The 23,044-nt window shown below is 58.9% G+C and overlaps 5 protein-coding genes across 5 annotated transcripts; all 5 read left to right on the top strand.

Annotated features, from left to right (window-relative positions):
- Positions 1-931: 931 nt before the first annotated feature.
- Positions 932-4,075, top strand: JKF63_06112 (uncharacterized protein; the record flags this gene model as incomplete). Its single annotated transcript, XM_067902063.1, has 1 exon — positions 932-4,075. One exon carries the CDS (start codon positions 932-934, stop codon positions 4,073-4,075), a length of 3,144 nt encoding a protein of 1,047 aa, XP_067758410.1.
- Positions 4,076-4,900: 825 nt separating this feature from the next.
- JKF63_06111 (uncharacterized protein) lies at positions 4,901-5,506 on the top strand (the record flags this gene model as incomplete). Its single annotated transcript, XM_067902062.1, has 1 exon — positions 4,901-5,506. One exon carries the CDS (start codon positions 4,901-4,903, stop codon positions 5,504-5,506), a length of 606 nt encoding a protein of 201 aa, XP_067758409.1.
- Positions 5,507-6,427: 921 nt separating this feature from the next.
- Positions 6,428-7,903, top strand: JKF63_06110 (uncharacterized protein; the record flags this gene model as incomplete). Its single annotated transcript, XM_067902061.1, has 1 exon — positions 6,428-7,903. One exon carries the CDS (start codon positions 6,428-6,430, stop codon positions 7,901-7,903), a length of 1,476 nt encoding a protein of 491 aa, XP_067758408.1.
- Positions 7,904-8,647: 744 nt separating this feature from the next.
- On the top strand, positions 8,648-11,866 carry JKF63_06109 (uncharacterized protein; the record flags this gene model as incomplete). Its single annotated transcript, XM_067902060.1, has 1 exon — positions 8,648-11,866. The coding sequence occupies one exon, from the start codon at positions 8,648-8,650 to the stop codon at positions 11,678-11,680; it is 3,033 nt and encodes a 1,010-aa protein (XP_067758407.1). The 3' UTR covers positions 11,681-11,866.
- A 1,512-nt stretch (positions 11,867-13,378) lies between these two features.
- JKF63_06108 (uncharacterized protein) lies at positions 13,379-22,732 on the top strand (the record flags this gene model as incomplete). The annotated part of the gene is made up of 1 exon (XM_067902059.1): positions 13,379-22,732. One exon carries the CDS (start codon positions 13,379-13,381, stop codon positions 22,730-22,732), a length of 9,354 nt encoding a protein of 3,117 aa, XP_067758406.1.
- Between the last annotated feature and the right edge of the window lie 312 nt (positions 22,733-23,044).

The following is a 23,044-nucleotide window of genomic DNA, read 5'->3' as shown; positions in this document are numbered from 1 at the left end:
AGGCGGGGGTAATACCGCCTGTCCCATCGCCCCTCGGCTGCTGCCTTTTGTTTTTAGCCGACAGTGTGCGGGAGGCGGTTTCTACCCCTCCTTAGCCTCCAACATTCAAATCATGTATTGTGGTCTGGGACGTCGACATGAACCTCGGGGCACCACTTGCCTTCATCCCTTCCCCCCCCCTCCCCTCCCTCTACTCCAGTGACCGCTGCCCCAACCACACACACACACACACACACACACAGAGAAGAAAAGACGGGGGAAAGCCAGTGTGTATCCTTCGCCCCTCTCTTTCCTCCCTCCGCCGCCCCCCCCCCCCCTCATTCACACACACGATTTCTGCTCTCTTCTACAACAATGACGCTCTGCGTCGTGAAATCAAAACGAAGGATGATGCTTGCCTACCCTTGGTGATCTCAACACGTGATCACAAATGAGTCGACAGATCCGGTACATGCAGCTATCCCCCTCCCTCCCTCCCTTTCCAAACCCGCGTTCCGAATTTTCAAGCTTGGTGGAACAAAAAAAAAGCGTGGAGAGGACTCTCTGCACTTGCGCTATCGCCGTGTGTGCCTGTAGATGTCCCACCCCGTCTCCTTCCATCCACTTACTTCCGTTTTTCTGTGCTATGTCCCTCGTGCGCCTTTTTTTTTTGGGGGGGGGGAGGGGGGAGAAGGGCCTCTCTTGGACGTGTGTGTATATATACATGCCCACCCCCAGCCTCATCTTAGTGGAGATCTGAGTTCCATTTTTTAGTTCTTGACAATCTTTCCTCCCTCTCTCTCTCCCTTCTTCATCGACTCCTTGCGTGCCATACTGCTTCCTTTGATTCGGTTTCTACAGCCCCACAGTTGTCAACGGCATCTCTACACACGCGTGGGCGTCCCTCACCCCCTCCCGGTTACCCGTCCACACAAACATCATCATTATCATCATGGTGCGCACCCGGGAGAAGAAGCCGAAGGGCGACAGCGCCTTCACAACGCGCAAACAGAAAGTTGGGCGCAAGAAGCTCGCCCCTGCGACAGCCACGCGGGCCGAGGTGCACGCCCGCACCTTGCGCCTCGCTACGTCCACGGCGATGTCCTCTGCAATGGCAGCACCGTACGTGAAAGACCCAGCGACTCATCCTGCAGCATCCGCAACAGCCCCCGCAGACCTGAGCGACAATGAGTCGAGGCGCAAGCGCCCCGTCATCTCTGTGCAGAGCTTCTCGGAGTTGCTCTCTGGGACACATCACTATAAGGCAGCGCAACGTGCCTCAGCCTTCGCGACACTGACGCGTCTGCTACGCATGCAGAGGGATAAGGAGGCCACCGCCCTCGCGACAGCGCTGCGACACGGCAGTGGCACTGCTGGTGGTGTAGGGCCCAACGCTTTCGACGAGTACATGCGGTACGCCGCTGATGGTACTGCAAGGGTGCTGCAACGGTCCCTCTCGAGCACCTCCCCCGCTGGTCTCGCTGGTGTGAGCCCACTGGAGAAGCTCAAATCGTTTGCTGCAGCACTGGAGGCCGTAACGGACACGAACGATGATGTGCGTCACGAGGCCCTGCAGTCATTGCAAGTCCTGGTCGACTACCAGTGGATATCACCTGAGTTGGATGGGTCTCTCGCGCCGACGCCCTCGTCGTCTCTCGGCTCGACCTCTACGCGCGAGGCCGCTGATCTCGAGCGCTGCAACATGCTGCTCTTGAACACGCAAGACAGAGATGGGGGTTGTAGCAGAAGTGCCCTGGCGCCCGGAATCACCTCCGTCTCCACCTCAGTGGATCGCGTCCAAGCCATTCTCCAGGCAGTCCACGTTGCTCTCACACATGCCCTCAAGCCTGTTCGTTACTCGGGAGTAGAGCTGCTCTCTCTTCTTCTACAAGTGGCGCCACCGTCGCTGGTGCGCACAGCCGCGCGTGCGGTCTGTAGACATCAGACATCCTACTACTATGCCCTGCCAACGGTGATGTCCGGCAGCGGGTTGACCATGGGGAACTCCGCGCCGCCCGATACACTCACAACTTCACCAGCTAGCACGGCCACGACAACAGCGCTGGAGGCGACCCGGACACGCCTCGCAACGCTTCTCGAAGAGGAAGAGCAGTGGATGCTGACGCTGGTGCGCCGTGTGTCCTCGCTGGTCTTGCGAACGAAGCACATGCCGGTGCTGCCGACGCTGCTGAGCGTCTTCCTGGGCGACGCTGGTAGCGGTGCCGTCGGAGCCTCAGCCAGAGAGTCGATCACCGCCGCGCTGCTGCGAGGGTCTTCTTTGTTCGACAATGACGTCACATCGCATGGCGTCTGCGTCTCCGGTGTGAGTAACGCGGTCGACGGCAACGGCGACACTTTCTGGCGCCACCCGGAACTGGTGACCTCATTCTTTGACGATGTCGCCTCCCAGTGGGCAAACTACTGGAAGGAGCTGATGGAGCTTCGACTGGAGCTGTTGCGGCAAGACGATAAGCTTTCAATGGCATCCGCCCTAGCACAATCGTTCGCCATCGTACTTGTTTTCTTGCAGCAACAGCAACAGCGGCAGCAGCAGCAGCGGCTTCTCTGTGGGAACACGTTCAGCCAAAGAAGCAAAGCAGACTTCTTCTCACGGGATCACATGCACTACATCAAAGTCCTCTTCATCGATAAGATGCCGGTGACGATGCAGGAGCTGCTGCTCATCCCCTCTGCTCGTGCATCCACCGTCGCTTCCACACCCCCAGCACCAGCAGCAGCGGTGACGCCGCCGCCGAAAGCGATAAAGGCTCGTCTGGAGCTGGGGATGGCCCTCGTCATGGTCTGTGTCCCTCTCGCCGGCACCGACGAGGGATGGCGCCTCATGCGAGACTACTTCTCCATTGTCTTCTCACTGCCCTGCGCCACTGCGCTTCAACCGGCACCACTCCGCTTTCCGTCCGTGACACTTCTGGAGATGTCCGTGCGCCTGTTTGTGCAAGTGATGCAGCTCTATCCGTGCGCTGCGCCGCACCTTCATCCGGGCGGCAACCTCGCGGTGGTACCCTCTCGGCAAGCCACGTGGCTTGGAGACTTCTCTGTGTCCTTGACGACGACGACGCGTCCTGGTGAGAGTGGCAGTAATCACCGCAGAGCGAGGAGAGACGACGGTGGTGGTGCTGCCCGCCCGTCAGCCTTGTCGCCGACTACCCTCGCCTTCCAGAAGCACAGCGTTGTGGCCGAACGCCTCCTCGCCCTCTTTCCTGCCGTTCTGACCACCATTATCAGACATCTGGCGCCGCGCTCTGACTCCCTCCACGCTGGCACCGGCGATACCGCAAGCGACGATATAGCAGTGGTGCGGGTGCTCCTTTGCGCCGCCACCGTAGTCGAGTTCTTCGCCGCACTTCCGGATGTCATTCTCCGTCGTGGTGGTACTGCAGGCAGACAGGGATGCGGCAGCAAAGAATCCACGGCAGCGAAGCAATTTGAAGAGGGGTTTGCCTTGGTACCACGCCTTTTGTTTGCCCTTCGTGATCAGACGCAGATGCAGCAACGCCGGCCCGAGGCCGTGAAGCTCGCTCGTTCCCAGGATGGGGACAGCGAAGGCAGCCGCCTCGGCGACGCACCCGTGCCAAGAGGCGATAGTGCGGCAACACCGGTGGTGACGCGCACTGGCGTCCTCCTAGCATACAACGGGATTGTCGACCTGCTGGTGCAGCGCTTCCTTCGGGTTCTCTGGTTCCTGGGCAGCAGTGGTCACCCTCTGCTTCACAACCGGCGCACCACCTCCACAAGCAGGGAAGTCGCCTCCGCTTCATCAACCTCTGTGTCGCCACCGGCATCTCTCGCTGATCTGCTGATGAAGTCCATTACGTTTCTCTTCGGCAGTGCTGGCACTACCGGTGTGCTGCAGCGGTGCTCGACTCGGACGGTGCTGCTGGCACATAGTACACTCTTTTACCTTGGTGGCGGACGCGCATCATCCCCAACCGCGCTGGCAAGCACCGCTGATGCCGCCAACACGGTCGCAACAGGCATCGAAAGGGCACCGATGGTGGTTGCAGCCGAGACGTGGGCCGATATGCTGGACGTGACGGAGGCACTGCGTATCGGCGTGCACACAGAGGCGTGTTAATATGGACGACCCAATAAATCGAAAAAGAACGGATAAGCATAGTCCCTGGAGGAGAGGGGGGAGGAGGACATACCGATCCGCACCACCCCCTCCCCCCCCCCCAACGCTGTTCTCCCCTCGCTCTTGTGGCGATAAAAGTATTTGTAAGAGTCGTCCGCTCGCTTTTCTGACTAAACCCTCCTGACGCCCACACTGCTAACGCCCTCATGTTTGCCCTCTCTGTGCGACAGGACAACACACACACACACACACACACACACACACACACTTGTTGGCGAGACTTCTCCTTTATCGCTCGAGTAACGCAATAAAAAGAGTTGAAGTTTAGATTTGCAGACTGTGTACGAATTCTCGTTTTTCCCCCTCAGCGCGTGCGGATGCCCCCCCCCCCATTCCACCCCGCCTTTGACCCTTCTCTCACCCGCACCCCCCCCCTCCCGCACTCTCTGTTGACCTCGTTATGGTCGTGTGTGTGTGTGTGTGTGGTGGAGAGGCTCAACGGGGTTGGTAAAGGAAACTGCACGTTAGCTGTGAGTGCCCTGTCCGTAGTTGGTCATCATCGACGCCGTCCACCGCCGCATTATCCTCTACTGGATTGCGCGTGCAAACACACATATCCGGTAGCCACTCGTGCACTCGTTCTCCCTCTCTTGTTTCTCCATCATCATCATCTGGCACGCACGCACGTGCACGCAGCCACAGCTGCATACGCCTATTCACGAGCAGAGCTTGTGGTAAAACCTCAGCCCCCCACCACCGACTCGAAATCACCGCGGAGCACACACACACACACACACACACACACACACACGCGTGCCCTTCTTCATGAGCTCTGAGAAAGATGCATTGTTAGGGTCTCGAGAACAGGCGAAAGAGTATCTTAGCAAGGATGCCTTGAAGGAGCTCCGAACCAGCCTCGACCCCAGCAACACACGCGCCCGTCATGGTCTCTTGCCGAAAGAGTTCCAGACAACAGACGAGGAGCACGAGCGGCGAGTGAATAACTACATCCACGAGCACAGCACATGGCGTAAGGACGTCTACGTGCTCCGCAGCTATGAGTATTGGAGACTCCGCGCCGACTATTACCCATACATCCGCCGTAGTGACGAGAAGGATAACTTCTTTCTCCGCGGCATCTCGTGCCACCCTCGTCTCTCTGACTACCCCGGCTGCAAGGCTGTCATCCGTGACTACTTTGTGTGCCGTGACCGGAACCCGGTTCTGCAGATCTTCAACGCATGTGCCCCACTCAAGGAGCAGTTCTGCGCGTGTATCAACGAGATCTTCCTGAAGAACCACGAGCGTGGTGATAAGAAGTTCAACGCCCGTCGTGACGAGTTCTTCGAGGAGCACCGGTCGAAGCGCTTTGCGAAGATGCTAAACCAGGTGGAGGAGTCAATGGAGGCAAAAACAAAGCTCCAGGACTGAGCGGCGAAGAGGAAGGGGGGGGAGAGGGAAAAAAAAAACGAAACTCGACGAATGGCAACGTCGACACGTGGTGCGGAAAAGGGAAGGGGGAAAAAGTCTGGAGCACAGGTGTACAAACACGCATGTGTGTGTGTGTGTGTGTGTGTGGATGTTTTTCGCGCCCTACTGTGATGCCCCAATCCTCGCATTCCTCCTTCTTTTTGTAGTGATGTTTGGGCCTGTTGTTATTTTTCTTTTCTGGCGCGCCTCGTGTGAACCTCTCTCTACCCCCCCCCATTGCCCCCTCCCCCCTTTCCATTCGACCTTCACATATAAACGTCGATTCTTCAATCCCCCACACGACCCCTGCCGCCTCTCTCACCCCTTCCCCCATCCCCTTGGTCCGCCCTTAACGCCGAACATGTAGTAGCAGTGGCGATCAACTCCCAGGCGACAAGGATAAAAACGGGTGTTGTCGCTGAGCAGTGGAGCAACACCTCCGCGATGACTCGTCCCTATGCGCCGTCCCCCCCCCCTCCCGTCGTCGTCCTCCTCCCTCCCCCCTCACTACACATCAGGCTCCCACTACCTCTCTCTCTACTGTTTGTCATTGTGCTGCCGCGGCCCCGGTTCCGGGGTATACATGTTTGCCCCATCTACCGGGGTGCCGTGTAGACGAACTCTCTCCACATCTTATCTCTTACACACTCCCCCCCCCCTCCCTTAGCCAACCACCATCCGCGCAACAATCACTAAAAAAAAAGAAGTAAGAAGGAAACAGCAGCGTTCAAGGTGCCTGCCCAGATTTCTCTTCTGAGCCTCTCCTGTACCTCCGTTCGTCACCCGTCTCTCCTGTGGGGACCTGGGAGTGTCCCCCCCCCCTCCTCCTCCCCCTCCTCCTCTCTCGTGAACTCGGCACCGTTACACACGCACACACCAATCATGGCAACCACATTCGTGCGCGTCGGTGAGCTGGCATGTCAAAAGAATTCGTATCTGCGAGAGCTAACGGCAACAGTCATCTCGTGTGAGCTGGTGAAGACGGCAGCAGTGAAGAAAGCAAAGGGCTCCGGTAACGACGCCGCAGAGTACGACGTCATCCTGAGCGACTCTGTTCTGTTTCCAGAGGGTGGTGGTCAGCCGTGCGACTACGGCACGCTTCAAGTGGTGCCCGGTGCTGACGATGACAGACCCGATGTCGCGTATGACGCCACCACCTCGCCGCAGCTTTCCATCACTAAGGTACGCCGGGTCGGGGACACATGTATCCTTACCAGCCCCGCCTCCCTCCCCGTGGGGGCTACGGTGCACCAGACAGTGGACTGGCCGCGTCGGACCGATCACATGCAGCATCACACCGGTCAGCACTTACTCAGCGCGGTGGTAGAGCGAAGGGACACGCTGCACCTTCCCACCGTAAGCTGGTCCCTGACCCACCCTTACTGCTTCATCCAGGTGAATGTTGACGCCTACGCAAACGACTCGAACTCACCGTACCACGCGTACATCACCAAGGAAAAGAAAATATCGGACGATATGGTGGCCAAGATCGAGGCTATCTGCAATGAAGCGATCGCACACAGTGTCGCCGTGCAGTGCGACGTGTTTCATAGTCGCGAGGTGTACCAGCAGGAGCAAGACCGTCGGCAGCAGGCCGCTGCAGCCTTGGAAGACTGCAGTGAAGAGGCCTTTCGCAGTCGTGGCATTCCGGAGGACGTGACGGGACCGATTCGCATCATCTCGCTGGACGGCATCGACAGCTGCACCTGCTGCGGCACCCATCTGCATACGCTCGCGGAGTTGCAGGCCATGTATCTCCTCCACCAAGAGGTGAAGGGGACAACAGTAAAACTGCACTTCATCACTGGCCAGCGAGCCGCGCAGCAGTTCCACGCGATGTATCAGCGAGAACGGCAACTGATGCCAGAGTTGGGTGGCAGCAAGCCCGAAGATTTTGTCTCGGTGGTGGAGCGCCGCTCCAAGGACGCAGCAGACCTTGACAAGCTCATGAAGCGGTGGACGCTGGAGTTGGCGAGTGTGGAGGCGAAGCGCATCGCCGCCGCCGTATCGTCTTCGAGGGCCGCCCCCCCTGTCACGGTACCCCTGCGCCGCGACGACGTGGAGGTTGATTTCTTCAACGAGGTTCGCTCGCTGCTTGATGTAGCAGGGCTGCGCCACGTGGTGCTGGTTTCCGCATGGGCGGCGAAGCGGTGCACGACAAGCAAACTGACTGGCACGAAGGATGTGGCGGGCCAGGTTTTCATCACAGGCGGCGAGTCGCCCGAAGACCTGGAGAGAGCCGTCGAGCTGGCGAGGGAAACACTAGAGGGGATGAAAGGCGGCAGCTCCAAGTTCGGCTTCCGTGGGAAATGCAGCCTAAAGGAGTGGGACACCCTCGTGGCGCGACTCCAGGAGTAACGTAACGTGCAGTGAACACACTAAAGGGCTCGGTCAAGAACTCCCCCGAGGAGAGGCGAAGGGGTGCTGCGATGCGGTGCGGTAGAAGAAGCGAATTCGATTCCATATGGGTCGGCGTTACTCCTTGTACACGTGCGTTCTCCTTTCACCCTTCACTCTTCCCCCCTCCCCCCCCCCCGCCCACGCAGACACAGACAGACACAGACACACCATCGAACACCAGCAGGGGGGGGGAGAAGAAAAGAGAAGGTCAGCCGGTGCAACGGGGTGGCCCATCTCTGTTGTATAGTCACTGGCGGTATATATCACACGACCATCCCTTCGACGAACCCATTCAAGAACAGGCGTGTCGCAGAGGTTTGCTGGGGTAATCCCCCTCCCTTCCCCTCCCCCCCCACCCACCCACCCACCCACTCTTTCTATCCTACACACGTATCATCGATCTCCCGCTCCACCACTACCACCGCACCTTTTTTTTTCCGAAACGCACATCACCAAAGCACTGAAGAGGACAGTCAGAAATCCAGGCACGTACACAAGCATACAAAAAAAAAGTATACGAGAAGCGGTGGGTGGGTGTGTACAGAAGAGGGGGATATCGATCAGTTCTAGACACCAGCCGTGAAGACACGCGTGCGCGCGCTCTTCGTCTGGGCACACGCATCTCTGAGATCCCACCCTCACTTTCTCGACAGAAAAAAAAACAAAAAAGGCGAACATATTCGGATCTCAAAAGCTGCAGCGATGGCAGCCAACTCGCCTAGCACGACCCCTTTTTCTGGCGGTGTGTCCAGCACATTGACGACGCGGCAGGCCGCACGACCGCTCAGTCTTCTGGACCTCGACGAAAGCGTATTCAATTATGTCTGCGCCTTCGTGCCGCTCAACGACCTTCTTCGAAACCTGGCTGCTGCCAGCCACGCCATGTGGCGCCGTGTTTCAGTCAGCAACTCCCTCTGGCAGCAGCTGTGGATGCGATATCTGCTACATTTCTGCAACTCCTTGATTCCCCAGGCAACAACAGAAACTCTCGAGGCGGCGGAAGCGGTGGCAGCAGCGCCATGTATGCCTTACACGGACGCACACGTGACGACGGCCCCCCGCCTTCGCCGCAACAGCAGCAGCGCCTGGTACCTCTACCACTTCCACCACTCGGCAGAAACAAAGCCGCGCGTGGTGCGGCTTGAAGAGCTGTGCCTTGTGCACAAAGACATCGTCGACCCAAGGGCAGCCACGCCTCCCACCCCGCACCTCCGCCTGAATGAGCCGAAGACAGCAGAACTTCACTTACAGCTTCTGCGCTTCGCTCAACGGTATGCGACGCAGACAGTGGCACGGAATGTCACACACACGACAGTCCCATACTCCCCTTTGTTCGCATCCCTGCCACTGAGTGATCAACAGGAGGGGGCTGTGCAGGGCGGGACCTTGGCGCAGTCCAAACAACAACATCGGCAGGCGCATCGTTTACAGCGAGTATTACACTTCCTGCTCTCCGAAAGTGGTCGCCGGCCGCAATTATATGATCGGTTGTGGGGTGCCACCAACGAAGCAAAGATGGAGTTCATCCGTCGGACCTGCACAGCGGGTCCAACACCCACGGCGACACACGACAGAAATGCAACGCCCTCCACAGCCGCGAAGCCTGCCAAGCAGCAAAACTCCGCAACTCCGTTTTCCTCGCATGGGATGATCGCTCCCCCCACACCGCCGGTGCGGCTTCGCCCGATGAGCTGGCTCGATGACGAAGAGACCTCTGTGAAGGTTCTTCTTTTCAGCGAGGACATGCGCTCTGTCGGGGACGCCGCAGCGGTGCATGAAGAGCGCTCGAAGCTGCTGGCGTCCATCGCTGCCAACTGGCGTATTGCCTATGCCTCGAACTTTTACCCCTGCGAGACGGATGGCAATGACCCAGTAATCCCTCTGCAGCTCCCCGCCTCCTCCCTCTCCCCTGCATCCGCTACAGTGGCAGCGGCAGCAGGTAGAGGAGCAGCGTCGCGTGTGTTGGGTGCCGAGCGCGGCAGCCACCAGCCGCAGCCGACGCTTCACAGGGGCCAATCCTCGTGGGAACAAGTGTACCGTCGCTTCCGAGACGATCGCAGCGCTGTCAATCGCCCCATCGCCCGTCCGCAGCAGCACGCAGCAACGCAGAGAGAAGATTTGACCAGTGATGACGACGCGGTCGTCCCCTCCTCAAGCAACCCCCTTTTCGATCTGCACATCCTCGGCTATGAGAAGCGCAAGCAGCTATACAGCGCATTGTTGGCTAGCACTGTCGAAGTGCCTGATGGCATGGGCATGTTCTTTGCCACATGCGTCTCCGAGTCCTTCTTGCGATGGTTGTGCTGGCGGAACAGACGACATACAGAGGCAAAGGAATTTTCTGTAGGAACGCCCAACGACGCCGACGGTGGTGATCGTGGAGGGCCCCCAATGCGACACCACATCGCGCTCCCTCCTTTTACAGCCGGTCGCAATGCCATGTCGCCGCCAGGCTCGCTGTGGGTGGTGCAAGTGGCCGCCGGAGACCCACGTGATTACGTAGAAAAAAGTGAAAAGAGGAAACATTCAGTCACCTACAGCTCCTCGTACTCGGACGTGACCACGACAATGACGGACACCAGCAACAGCGCGCTGTTCTCAGCCTCTATCGACTTTACAGAGGAAGGGGGGGAGGATAACAGTTCTGACACTGCAGACCACCTAAGCGTGCAGGAGACAAGCCATACCGTGGACGCAGATGAGGGACCACACGTCATGGCAGCAGAGGCATCGCATCCATCACCATCACCGCCAGCCCTGCTGCATCACGCGCCTGTGGCGATGCTTTTTCCTCTTCCCCACATGCTCGCCTACTGGTTTATGATGCACCATGTCTCCTTCTATTGTCACCAGGTGTATCGGCGAATGTGGGGTGATCAGGAGCTCACCATTGCGGTGTCCAGCCGTATCATCAGCCCCACTGGGCACAGTGTCGAGTGTCGCCTCTTTCATTCTCTGAGATGTCCGACTATCCCGTGCATGTTCATTAAAATGATGTTCACGCCTGGTGTTCTGCCATCTCTGACGATGCAGCGCAAGATAGCGGATTACTCACCATATGACTCGTCGTCGTCGTCGTCGTCAACGGACTCGCAGTCCTCTGCGGATGCGGACGGTCCGGGTAGCAGCCCATGCAAGTCGGCTTCCGATGTGACAGATCACAGGCCAGTAGACGCCCGGCAAGTCTACGACCTCTTCTGGACCGGATTTGGGCGTGTGGAGGTGGAGTGCGGGCCAACCATTTCTCGATCGAACCTGGTGCGGCTGCGCATCGCGCTCGGGCTGCCAGTAGACTTTCCGATGGGACTTCTATGGAATGTGGTGATGTTCGCCTCAGGCATCGGTCCTCTTATTCTGAAGGAACACCGACTTTCCCTCCACTTTAACCACGCCAAGACGTTCACCGATGTCCTGGCAGACGAGTTTGGTGCGTTCGCGTGCTACGGCTTCGGTGCCCAATTGCCCGGCAGGGCGTCCAACGCTACAGCGATGGCTAACCCGATCGGCACGGCGGTGCCCGTAGTGGTGCAGGGGCCTCTTGCGCAAACAGCCAACAGTGGCGACCTGGGCACGCTCGAAGCTGACGTACAAGCAGACAGCGGATCAGATTCTGTCGATTATGCCCCCATAGGCACTTTGATCACAAGTCCTATGAGCAGCCTGATGAGCTTCTATTCGGAGATGAGTAGTTTCGAGGGCTACCGGTCACAGACCCTGAGTGATATTTCCTTCTAATGCGCATGACACGACGACGGCGACGGCAGCACCAGCAGCAGCAGCAGCAGCGGTGGTGGTGGTGGCTATAAGAGCTGCACCTATGCGGAGAGCAAAGAGGTGAAAAAATGACACGTGTGCACTCTCAGCAAGAGAGCGCACAAATGTTTTTTTCGAATGAAGCGTATGTTCCTTCACACTCTCTAGACCTAACACCCCAGCTGCTTCCAGCTTCATGCGCATAAACGCATCATGGGAAAAAAAGGGGGAGGGGGGGAGGAGGTGACGTTCGGGGAGGGGGGAGGAGAGGGAGTCAACACTCGAGTGCGTGTGGGTGTGGTGGGTATGTCCAGGTCAAGGCCCTGGAAGGGAAAAGCTTCCCTGAAACTCAACAGAGGGAATCTGTGAGCACGTAAAAAGGGGGGGGGGACGAGATGGGCTGACATAGGCCCACTTGTGCATTGCTCCTAACCCTCAATCACCCCCTCCCCCCCCCCCACTTGGCACAGACACACACACACAGTTTTATCGATCAATCGTGCCTGCTGGGCGACACACACACACACGCACGTACCGACACAGGAATGAAAAATGAGACTACTATCGAAAATTCGTTACGTATGGCACGGATCACGAGAGCTGGTGCATCCCCGTGATCCTTCCAGATGCCACAGTCCGAACGAATCAGCGGGGAAACAAAAGAAAATTTCTAAAGTGGAGGTGAGGGAAGGAGTTCTGCAGTCCTAAAGAGCCAAAGAAGGGGTGAGGGGTGGGGGGGGAATAGAAATTTACATATGATTTATATGCGTATATATACATATATATATATATATGTTTTTGTATATGGAGCCAAGCGCCCCATGGCTTGTACGGTTCCGCGCGTTAGTGGCCGTCTTTTTTTTTCTATGCTACCCTCCCCCCAACGCCCCCCACCCCCCGCAACCCCATCCATCCACCCACCCATGCACGCCGCTGTACTGGACACACTCTGTGCCTCTACTCCGCCCCCGTCCCCCCTCGTTGTCTGACCACTGCGATATCCACTTCCTCTCACGCATACATGTACCGCTGGATTCGCTCAACTGTGTGTGTGTGTGTGTGTGTTCCCCGTGTAGCAGCCCCTTCTCGCGGGCACTATATGCGCTGTATACTTTTCATGTGAGCACACGCGCGCAAACGCGGACGTCGTCTTGCACGGCATTACAGCAAGCGCCGCGGCGCGTGCGCGTATATAAGATGCGGGCAAGTCTCACCCCGCACTCCCTTCATCGACTCCTCCCCACCCCCATCGCCCCTCTTCACCCCAGCGTGGCCTCTCTTCAGCACGTCCAAGCTGTTCTCGATACGCCTTTCACTGTGCCAGTCTTGCACACGCCCGCGCGCGAGTTCCGGCCTGCGTATACAAGCGCCCGACGTGCGAACGAGAGCAGTTCAGATGCGCATGGTGTGTGTGGCCATGACTCCGTCATCGATGTGGTTGAAGTGCGACCCATTCGCACCATGCAAGACCTACACACAATGCTACTGGGCTTTGCCCACGCTGCAGCAACATCAGTCACATCGAGTCGAGCATCGTTGCCACACAAACCACCATCAAAAGTGCGGTCGTCATTGTCGTCTTCGTCAGCAGCAGCAGCAGCAGCAGCGCCAGAGAGGCACGGCGAGGTGGTGCTCCACTCGACACTCCTCCGCAACCCCAGCAGCCAGCCCTCCACGGTGATGACCACACCAAGAGTCTCACGACCCAACTCATTTGCAGCTCCGAACAGCGAGCATCACTTCCTGCACCGCCTACTCCTGCATCGCCGTGAAAGGCGACGGCGCGAACGCCAGACTGTCGGAGAAAACTCAACAAGTAGCTCCGGCACCCCGTCGACCGCGACCAGAGTCGCAACGCCGACGTCGACGACCACCACGGGGGCCCTGTGGTACCGTGCCTTCGAGCTGTTTAGTGAGGCGGTTCAGCAGCACCACGTGTCACCCACGGCGCAGCACTTGAACCTACTTCTTTACATTGCCCAACGGCACGCATTGTGGGGTCAGGTAGACGTTGTGGAGGAGTTTTGGGCGCGCCTGCTGTCTTCGGTGCAACGGCTTCGACAAGAAAAGATGCGCGACAAGCGAAGGGTGGAACAGAAGGAGTCCAAATATGGGGAAGAGGTGAAAAAACACGGAATGGCGCCACTGCCAGAAACGCTCTCGTCGACTGCGGCGTTGGCCCATGCACAAACAGTGTTCACGGTACCGCCATTCCCCAAGGCCACCTCTCTCTCTTCCACCACAAGAGCAGCTCTGATGCGGCAACTAGATGAGCTAGGGGAGATGGAGCAGGCGCTCATGCCCAACGCGCAAACGTATGAACTGCTGCTCGGCAGCGCGCTAGTTCGGGGCGCGTGGAGTCGCGCACTGGAATACTGCGACATGCGCACTCGCAGTGGTCTCTCAACGATGACGGATGCCTCAGTGCGCCAAGTATTACAGGTGTACATTCTCGCAGAGGCATCCGGTGCTGTGATCCATTCCTGTACATCCTTCATGGTGGGGTCTCCACCAAATCTCTTATTACATCGACTTGGGACGGGTGAGCGAGGACAGGGCCTCCGCGGGCTGGCGGCGCACGCACAGAGCAGCAAAACCACTACCGCTCGGAGCGGGTCCGCGCAAGACCCATCTTGGCTTGCCGCGCTTCAGTTTTTCCGGAACAGTGTTCACCGAGTCTCCAGCATGCATACAGTGTGGTCCATGGCAACCCTGTTGAACTGCGCTAGTCAATGGGCCGAACTTGTGCGCGTCGTCAGAGATGACTGCCAGCAGCTGGTGCAGACGTCCCTTCGGTCCCTCGCCGCCCACGCCTTAACCTCTGTCGAGAGAGCAGCGCTTTTGAGGACGCTCAAGATGGTGAGTGATGCGGCTTGCGATCTCGGCGACTGGCGCACAGCGCTGCAAGTCTTGCGTGAGGTCGCGGAACTGCGCCGTCAGCTGCTCCCTGAGCACAGTGCGTGGTTAGAGCAGCTGTGGGGTTTGCCACACCGGTCAGGAGAGTCAGACGTGACATCTCCCGCGGTCGCAGCTGGAAATTCTTCAAGCGACTCCCCAAGCTTGCTGCTGACCCAGCCCATCATGGAGTACTTTGCATCACCGGACCAGATGAACACAAGGATCATCAACGACGACGTCCTTCTCGATGAGGTGCGGCTCTCTCAGCATCTTCTCAAGAACGCCCTTCTTACACTACGACGTGTGCGCCGCTATGCACAGATGATCGAGTTGTACGGGGCCACCTCAGGCGTGCCTGGAGTAGCCGTCAATGGATCGGCGGGCACTGAACGCGCGGCAGAGCAGGACGATAGCACCCTGGTTTGGCGAAGCATGTGGACACCGAGTGCGGTGGGCTATGTCGCACAGGCGGCGCTGGCGGTTCAAGATTTGGACTTGCTGCTTGGGCTCTGTGGGCTGACAGCCGATGGAGAAACAATGGTGACGGAGGGTGCAAGAGCGAGCCTGGGTATCCCTGCCGAAGTCTACGATGCAACCCTGCACCTCATCCAGTACCACATTATCCGGCTGCGCTGTGAAGCGAAGAAATCGATGAGGAACTCAAGCACGGCAGCAACCGCCGCCGCAAAGGGACGCGGTGGACTGCACTGGGATGTCCTCTCGCAGCGCGTTTACAAGACGTACCGTCAACGTGCCTTGCAAGCCCTTGCGGAGGAAGCCTCGCCATACCGTGCGTACCTAGAGAGAACGACCAGTGAAGGTGATGGACACACAGTCGTTGTGCGCAACGCAAACGTGCTGGCTGCTCTCGCTGAACTTGATGCGCCACTTCTGTCGTCCACACACAAGCCCCTTGTACAGCTTCTCGCGCAGTCTCTCCAGGGCGGCGTCGATGCCCCACCCGTCAACGCTACCCTTCAGCAGCAAATGTTGGAACACCTCCAGCGCATCCGCTGCCCCGACACACTCGTCATCGCCCTCGCTATGGACATTGTTCGTACCCAAGCCCGCCAACGCCGCTTCTCGGACCGGGAGGCTCAGACGCTGCTTGTGGGAATCCAGCAGGTACTGAACACTGTTCTGGTGGAACAGCACATGGAACCCATTCAGCTGGTGTCAACGTCGCCGTGCGACTCGGTTACTCGCTGGGTCGTCGGCAGCGGCAGCGCACAGCGACGGCAATCGTCAGGCCATCATCGCCGCCTTTCAGGCCCCGCCTCTCTCGCAGCCTCGAGCCCCGGTGGCGCGAATTGGGTCTCTGAACTGACGCCAACGCATCTCTTGTCGCTCTCCACACTTACTGCCGCCGCCGCTCACATGAGTTTGGATGCCTTGGCATGTGTGCAGCCGCTGACGCTACTCACGTACATTCCTGCTTGTGTGGAACTAGCGTGGTTGCCCAGCACTGCTGCGCCGGCACAGCTCCAGCGTGCACAACAGGCGGCTGTTCAACGGGCGGACGAAGAACTCCAGAAGGACGCCATTGTCTTCACCGAACATCATCCTACAACCACGGACCAGATAACGCGCTCTAATGGCGCTGTTCTTGGCTGTGCTGGCGGCACTGCTGATCTGCGCCATACCGCGGTGGATGCCAGCCCATTCTCGATTGAGGCACACGGCAAAAGTGCTGTTGCACACTTTGTGTCGCTGTACACGGAGTTCTCCTCTCGCAAGACAAATGCGGTGGCGGCGAGTAGCCACGCCGTGCTGGACGCCGCTGCCCAAGTACTGATGCAACTCCAGCGAAGCAGGGCTTGTCACCCGCCAACGGCGGCCATGTCTGCCTTTATCGAAGCCCTGCGACACGCGTGGTCGGAGAAGACCTCCCTTGTCCATGGCCCACCGCCTCGTGTGACGTCCTTGATGCTTAATGCGGAGGTGGAGCGAGTGGTAGTAGCCTCTCTCAACGCAGTGGTGCAGCAGGTGGGTGCGTCCACTGTGAGCCGTTGGACAATGTGGGGCGACTGCGTCGACATGCTCATGACATACATCGGTCCGCCGTTCTCTGCGAAGCGGCGACAAGAAGCACCAACTGAGCGGACAGAAGCAACGCCCGAGACCCTGCGGGTGCTGCACATGTTTATCCGCCTTTGCGACCGAGCTGAAACCGACTTTGTGGAACGTGTGACCATGGACTGGCTCCTGCACAGCGCCGCCACTACACGTAGCAGCCGCACTGGTGGTGGTGGTGGTGGTGGTGGATGTGCGCAAGGTGAACACATTGCACACAGTGCATCAAAACACAGCGAGACCGCCGTCGATACGGTTGAACAGCTTCGGTCTCTGTGTCTCAAAGCCCAAGAGCAGTTTTGTTGTGCCTCGTCGGTGCCGCACGAACCCTTTTCCTCACAAGAGTGGGAGTCTATGCAGCTGTTGATAGGGGCTTTGGTGTGGGCGTGTCGGCGGCAAGCGAAGTCCCTCGTGCGTCGATTGTACTCGACGCTCGTCCCGTGGCTGGACGTGGTCCTTTGGGGTGCCGCCCTGCCGTCATCACCCTCACCACCCAACTGCATACAGTCTGTCACTGTAAATGCCGTGCCGGGTGTAGCGGAGAAAGCGGTGCTTCATCAGCAGTTGAGCAGCCTCTGTGAGACAGCACTCGCTGCGTGCACGACGGTGGCACAGTGTCTCTCAAGCGGACCTCGTGTGGAGGTGCTGCAGGATTGGCCGCTGCAGCTCCGCGCGCTTCGGCAGCTGACTGATCAAGGAAACAGCGCAGCCCCGCTATCACACTTCAGCAACCGGCGGAAGCTGGCGGCCCTCGTCGACAGCATTGCCGCAGTCGTCGTCAAACTAAGGCGAACCTGGTGCTACCTTCTGAACGAGCTCGCCCTCGACAGTCACCGATTGGTCAGTGAGGCCCACCAGCGGAGAGGTGCATCACCGACATCGCCACCTCTCCAGCCTCCAGCTTCTGTCCTCAAGCGTAGAAGAAACATTGAAGACTCCGCTGCGTCGTTTGCCGAGTGGTCCTGCGCAGAACTGCTTCCCCGACTTGTACTCTCCTGCCTGCGTGCATGCGTGGAGCACGAGGCGCTTAGCGACACCACGCCCACCACAACTCCGCCGACTCGAGGGCACTTCCCGTCTCCACGTGCCCTTGTCACAGCAGCGCTCCACAAAATTTTGGAAGCCGTATGGGACGTGGACTTCGCTGCTTTTGTGTGGCAGGTCAAGTTTCGTGTGCGAGAGGGTACGGACGATGACGGCATGCGCGCGCAAAAGCTGGCGCGGCTGCGCGCCCGCGGCTACCACGCCCTCAGCATAGAACTTGCCTGGCTTAATGGCGACAGCGCGTCACAGGAGTTGGTACGTCACCTGTACATGTGGATCCTCTTTACTCTTCACAGCGTCTCGACGACGGTCGCGGTGACGGAGCTCTGCCGTGACCTTGTTAGTCTCGACGCCTTTCATGGGATACAGCTTTCTTCGACAACGCCGCGGCCTTTCCTGCTCCTCTTCGTACAAGAGGTGGACATGCTGACCGAAGCGAAAGTCACTGAGGCGCTAGCCTCTGCGTACTGCACTGGCTCCACTGCTGGCGCTCGTGCAGCAGCAGCAGCAGCAGCAGCCTCTGATGCCTCGTCATCGCCTGTGGCGGCACTGGCGCGGATGAAGGACGGCCGCACTGCCATGGAGCACCTGACAAATCCTCTGGTGCACTTCACCCTGTCGACTCTGCGCGCGGCGCAACAGGCGGCACAGTGGGTGCTGTACCTCATTCTCTGCGAGGGAACGGTGGATTTGCAAGCTGCTGGAAACACCACGGATGCGGCTCAGAAACCTATGGGTGGAGACTGCGCTGCCATGAGTCACGCCGCCATTCCCTGTGCCCGGCTGCTGCACCGCTGCCTGGCGTGGTCAGGGCAGACGCACGTCTACCCCGCTCTCCTGCGCGTAGTGGAAGTGGCGGCTCATGAAACACTGCGGGGGCCAGAGGCGGTTGTGTCCGTCTTCCACCACATGGAGCGACTCGGTCGTGCTGAAGAAGGAGTGGACGAGGCAGCGAAAGACGGGGAAACCGTCCCGGACACAAGCAGCCTCCGGCTCAGCGGCACCAGGCCTCTGGATGCGTTTCTGGCTTTCTACATGCACTCCACCACCATGCGCCGCGCGTCGCCAGTGAGTGAGCAGGTATGTCTCGCCGCTGTGCTCGCATGCGCCGCGCACACACGCACAGCCGATGCCGCAGCGTGGCTACCCCCCGCAGACCTCCTCACGTTGCTCACCGCCTTTCCCCAGGTCGTCTCGAACCACCTCATCACCAAGTGGATCCAAAACCGCCTTTCTCAGCATCAAACCGCTGTCTTGACGGAGTGGATGCTACGCTTTTTCTGGGGTGGGGTGGTTGCTTCGTCAATGGACTCGAGCACAGCATGTCTGAAGCGCTACGGTGTCGGTGCTGCTGCAGCCGCTGATGGCGATATCACCACCACCACCACCGTAACCCTACCGCTACGCAGGGCCTCGATGCAGTGGCTCCTTGTGACGCGCGGCACCACTGCTCCGCCGCCGCCACAGGACGAGGGAGGTGAGGCATGGAATCCCTCAGCTTCTAACGAAGCGCCTAGCTCCTCTCAACCCTCAGCCACCGCTGTGGAGCGCATTGCCTCTCTCGCGACAATGCTGGGCAGATCAAACGAGTTTTTTGCAGTACGTGTAGGTGGCGTGGTTGTTTCATCGACCGCAGCAGCGGCACCACCCGGTGACAACTCCGTCAGCCCGTTTCCAGAGGAGAGGCCTTTGGACGAGCAGCAGCAGCGCCATCCGGGCCCCCGCCCACCCTGCGCTCTCGCTGTTCTCACCCGAGACGTGCTGCAGAACGTTTCCACACGAAACGCCGTTCAGCAACTGCTGAACCGCTACCAATGTACCAACAGTACACAGCGCCGACCGACGCGCGTGGAGGACACAGAGACGGATGCGCTTGTGCGAGTACTACCCGAAGATGCACAACGTAGTGCCAAATCCACCCTGCAATACCGCGATGACCCCGCTGTGTCCCCGGAAGGCGACTTGGCGTCTGAGGCGTCACCGCGGATGGCAAAGAGCCACGCTCAACCGCCGGTGCCAACTTTTCCTGCAGCAAGTAATGAAAAGGCAGTGGCGCTGGAGCGGTGGTTAGACCTGACCCTTGCCCGACTGACCTCGGAAACAGCGGACCTCGCGCCACCACCGACGCCTCTGCCATGGGTGCTGCGGTGTCCCGAGCAGGAAGAAGGCCTCACTTGGAATGCACTTCACACACAGCTTCTATCCATCATCAAGAACATGTACCATGACTCCAAAGATGGGCCGCATGCTGCTGCACAAGTATCCAGCAGCCAGCACAATCTGGACACATATACACAGCGTCGCGCTACCACGCTCCGATCTACGCTGCTGCGTGTGCTGTCCAGGTCTCCCAAGCAAGAAAAAAACCCACTCACATCCCCCGGCATAGAGAAGGACGTCAGCGTCTGTGTGAGCTCCCTCCTCCTCCTGGGCTACGTTCTCCTCCCACTGCAATCTCTTCGACCACCACCGTCGATGGTGGAGGTGTCGGCAGTGGTGCGGCGAGAGTTGTGGAGGCTTCTTCTTCCTATGGTGTGCAACGGTGCAAGCGTCAGCAGCGCGTGTGCATCTAGCGCATCCCGACAGCGTAGCCGCAGCTTTTACAGTGCGCTGGTTCAGTTCTGTGTTCGGCCGCTAGTGCTTGATGCACTCCCACAACCGTGTCTCTCCACTTTGGCCACCAACCAGGCCAGGACGGCAGCGTTTGAGGCGGCGGCGTACCTGGTGCTTCTTGTGCACCACATGAGCACCGCAATTCACTGTACCCAAGTCTTTTTTTTCGGTACGTTGACCAATACGGCGGCGTCCTCTGCGTCTAGAAACAAACTCGCTGGAGACGCAACTACCGTGGACGCGTTGTCGAACACTGCACGTGAGCTACACCGTCTCTCTGAGCGGGAGCTCTACCACCTCCTCCAAACCAGCTCCGCCTCGACACTCTCTTTGCAGGAGCCACCGCGTATGGTGTATGGACTCCTCGTGCGTGCCTGGATGCAAGCAGGGGTCTTGCTTGGCGATGTGCGCTCGCTGTTGTGGGGCGGCCAGCGTCTTGCCACCTGGTCGCTGCAGAGGCGGCAGGAGGCGACGGCGTTGGCGTGGATCGCAGAGGGGAGCGCCGCAGTGTCGGGCAGCACAGCGCGTCTGCGCAGTGCTGCCGAAACAGATGCTCTCGCAGAGTGGCTGTGCGTGTTACCGGTCGCTGTGTTGGTGGCGGAGGTCTGCGGTGTCACCCGTGGCGGCCACACAGGGCTGAGCGAGGCTCTGTACTCTCTTGCTGCTGTGTTGCCTCTTCCTTCCAGCTTCAGCAGCGCCCCTGCGGCCAGCAGTCACGGCGCTAGCGTTGCGGTGGCACGGGACGGATATGTCAATCTGCTGCTTCACTGGCGGCAGCAGCTGCAGCAGCAGAACCGTGAAACAGGGACATCCAGCGGGCACCTTGGCGGTCTGCGTCAGAAGCGGCTTTCAAGTCCGAGTCCCTTTGCTGTCATCCTTCACGGCAGCGTGCCGGCGAATACAACCCAGGCACTTGTTGATTCGGTGCGTCGGCGGGTCAGAGAGTACCTTGCCGGTTCAACGATCTCGTATCCGCTGGAACAACAACAGCAGGTCACACCCCTTTCCTGCAACATAACGCCGACCCTCCGATGCGGTGGCGAGGGCGGTTGCATCGGCAGCCGTGGAATAATCACTGCTGCTGCTCTCAGTGAAGCCTTCCAATGTGTGAGGAACGCCAGTGAAGCTGACATGCGAGCCTTTATGCGACTGGAAGCGGCGAAGCGAACCCCTGCCAGCAAGGACGTCCGGAGAGGAGCACCGAAGAAAGCGATGGTCGTCCAAGCGATGTGGAGCCTCATTAACCGTGCCGCGCTGCAGCGGCGTCAGGGATGCGGTGCAGGGAGCCGTGATACCGCCTCTTGGGTGTCTTTCGTGCCACCTGAGACATGGCAATCGTACGTCCTGAACCTCCACCCCGTGGTCCCTCACACCGTGCACTTTATTCCTGCAGCTGTGACGGAGGTACTCATGTTGGAAAGCTGCATCACATGGACAGATGGGCTGGCTGTACTCGAGCATTCACTAGGGACGTTGCATCACACCGGCGCCACGCCGGTGCAACAATACATGGCGCAGCTCTTACTGGAACGGGTGCGCCGTACACAGCAAAGCCCTGAAAGGCCCAAGGCCGTTGACGAACGGGAGGAAGAACACCATTTCTGTGCAAAGTTGGAGACGTACACGTACACTGCGCTGCAGCAGCAGCAGCAGCAGCAGCTGGCTGGTGGTGAAGGTGCGGCATTTCCACATTGGCATCTGTGGTCGCAGCACATGGCGCGGCGTTCTACACGTAGCACAGCGGCGCTTGTCTGCCGCATTGTTGACCTCCTCCTCATGCATCACGTGCAGACCACTCGCACCACAACGCGCGGCAGCAATACTCGCCTGTCCTCTGTATTGGCGAAGCACACCCTCATGGAAGCATTGCGTTGTGGAGTTCACGACCCTGCCTTGACCCGTGCTCTCTTCGGTATCTTTTGGGTCGAGCAGTACCCTCGTGTTGAGGGTGTGCACGTCTTTCTGTCCGCTCTGCGGGCTGCCAAACTGGCACGTAGCGACGCACTCGCGCTGGAGGCAATGCTGACGTACTTATGGATCTCCGACCAGAACGTGGACACCACGCAGCGGAGAGAGGAGTGGACCTCACATGTTCTACGTGCCATCGACGAGTGCGAAACGCGTGCGACCGTCGCAGGCCCGCACATTTCGTCTTCGCTCCCCTCCTCCGGTGCATCTGCGTGGCAGCACCTGAAGGTGGCCGCTAGGAAGGCAGCAGAGCTGCAGGGACCGTCGCACCGCTTCTCCGTTGAGGCGCACCGTGCGACATGGAAGTCGTGGACAGTGCTGTGTCGTCTGCGAGTGGTGCCCAAGGATGTGGCGCTCTGTGTTGTTGGTCTCTTCAAACAGCTCGACCGCATCACCGAAGTGGAGGAGCTCATGGTAACGACGTGCTATGTGAAATGACGACAGTGCGACCTGGGAGGCCTGTCGATGATGATGAGGAATGTGGTCGTGGTCGTGGTGGTGGTGGTTGTACGTACTGAAGATCCGCAAACTGAATCGAAGCGTTTCTTCTGAGAAAGACACAGCACGTGTGTGTGTGTGTGTGGAGGGGGGAGTTGAGATGATCTGTCAGGACGCTTAGATGAGGGGCATCTCCGTACCGGTGCGGTGGTGACGGACTCGGTGTCTGACTGGCCCTTCCTTTTGTTTTTTTGTTTTGTTCCTCTGTATCGCAACGCTCTGCTTGTGGAAGTGATGGTGGTGGTGGTGGTG

The sequence above is a fragment of the Porcisia hertigi genome, chromosome 15 (assembly GCF_017918235.1).
Source record: "Porcisia hertigi strain C119 chromosome 15, whole genome shotgun sequence".
NCBI classification, from domain to species: Eukaryota; Euglenozoa; class Kinetoplastea; order Trypanosomatida; family Trypanosomatidae; genus Porcisia; species Porcisia hertigi.
This window is presented reverse-complemented; position numbering and strand designations above follow the sequence as displayed.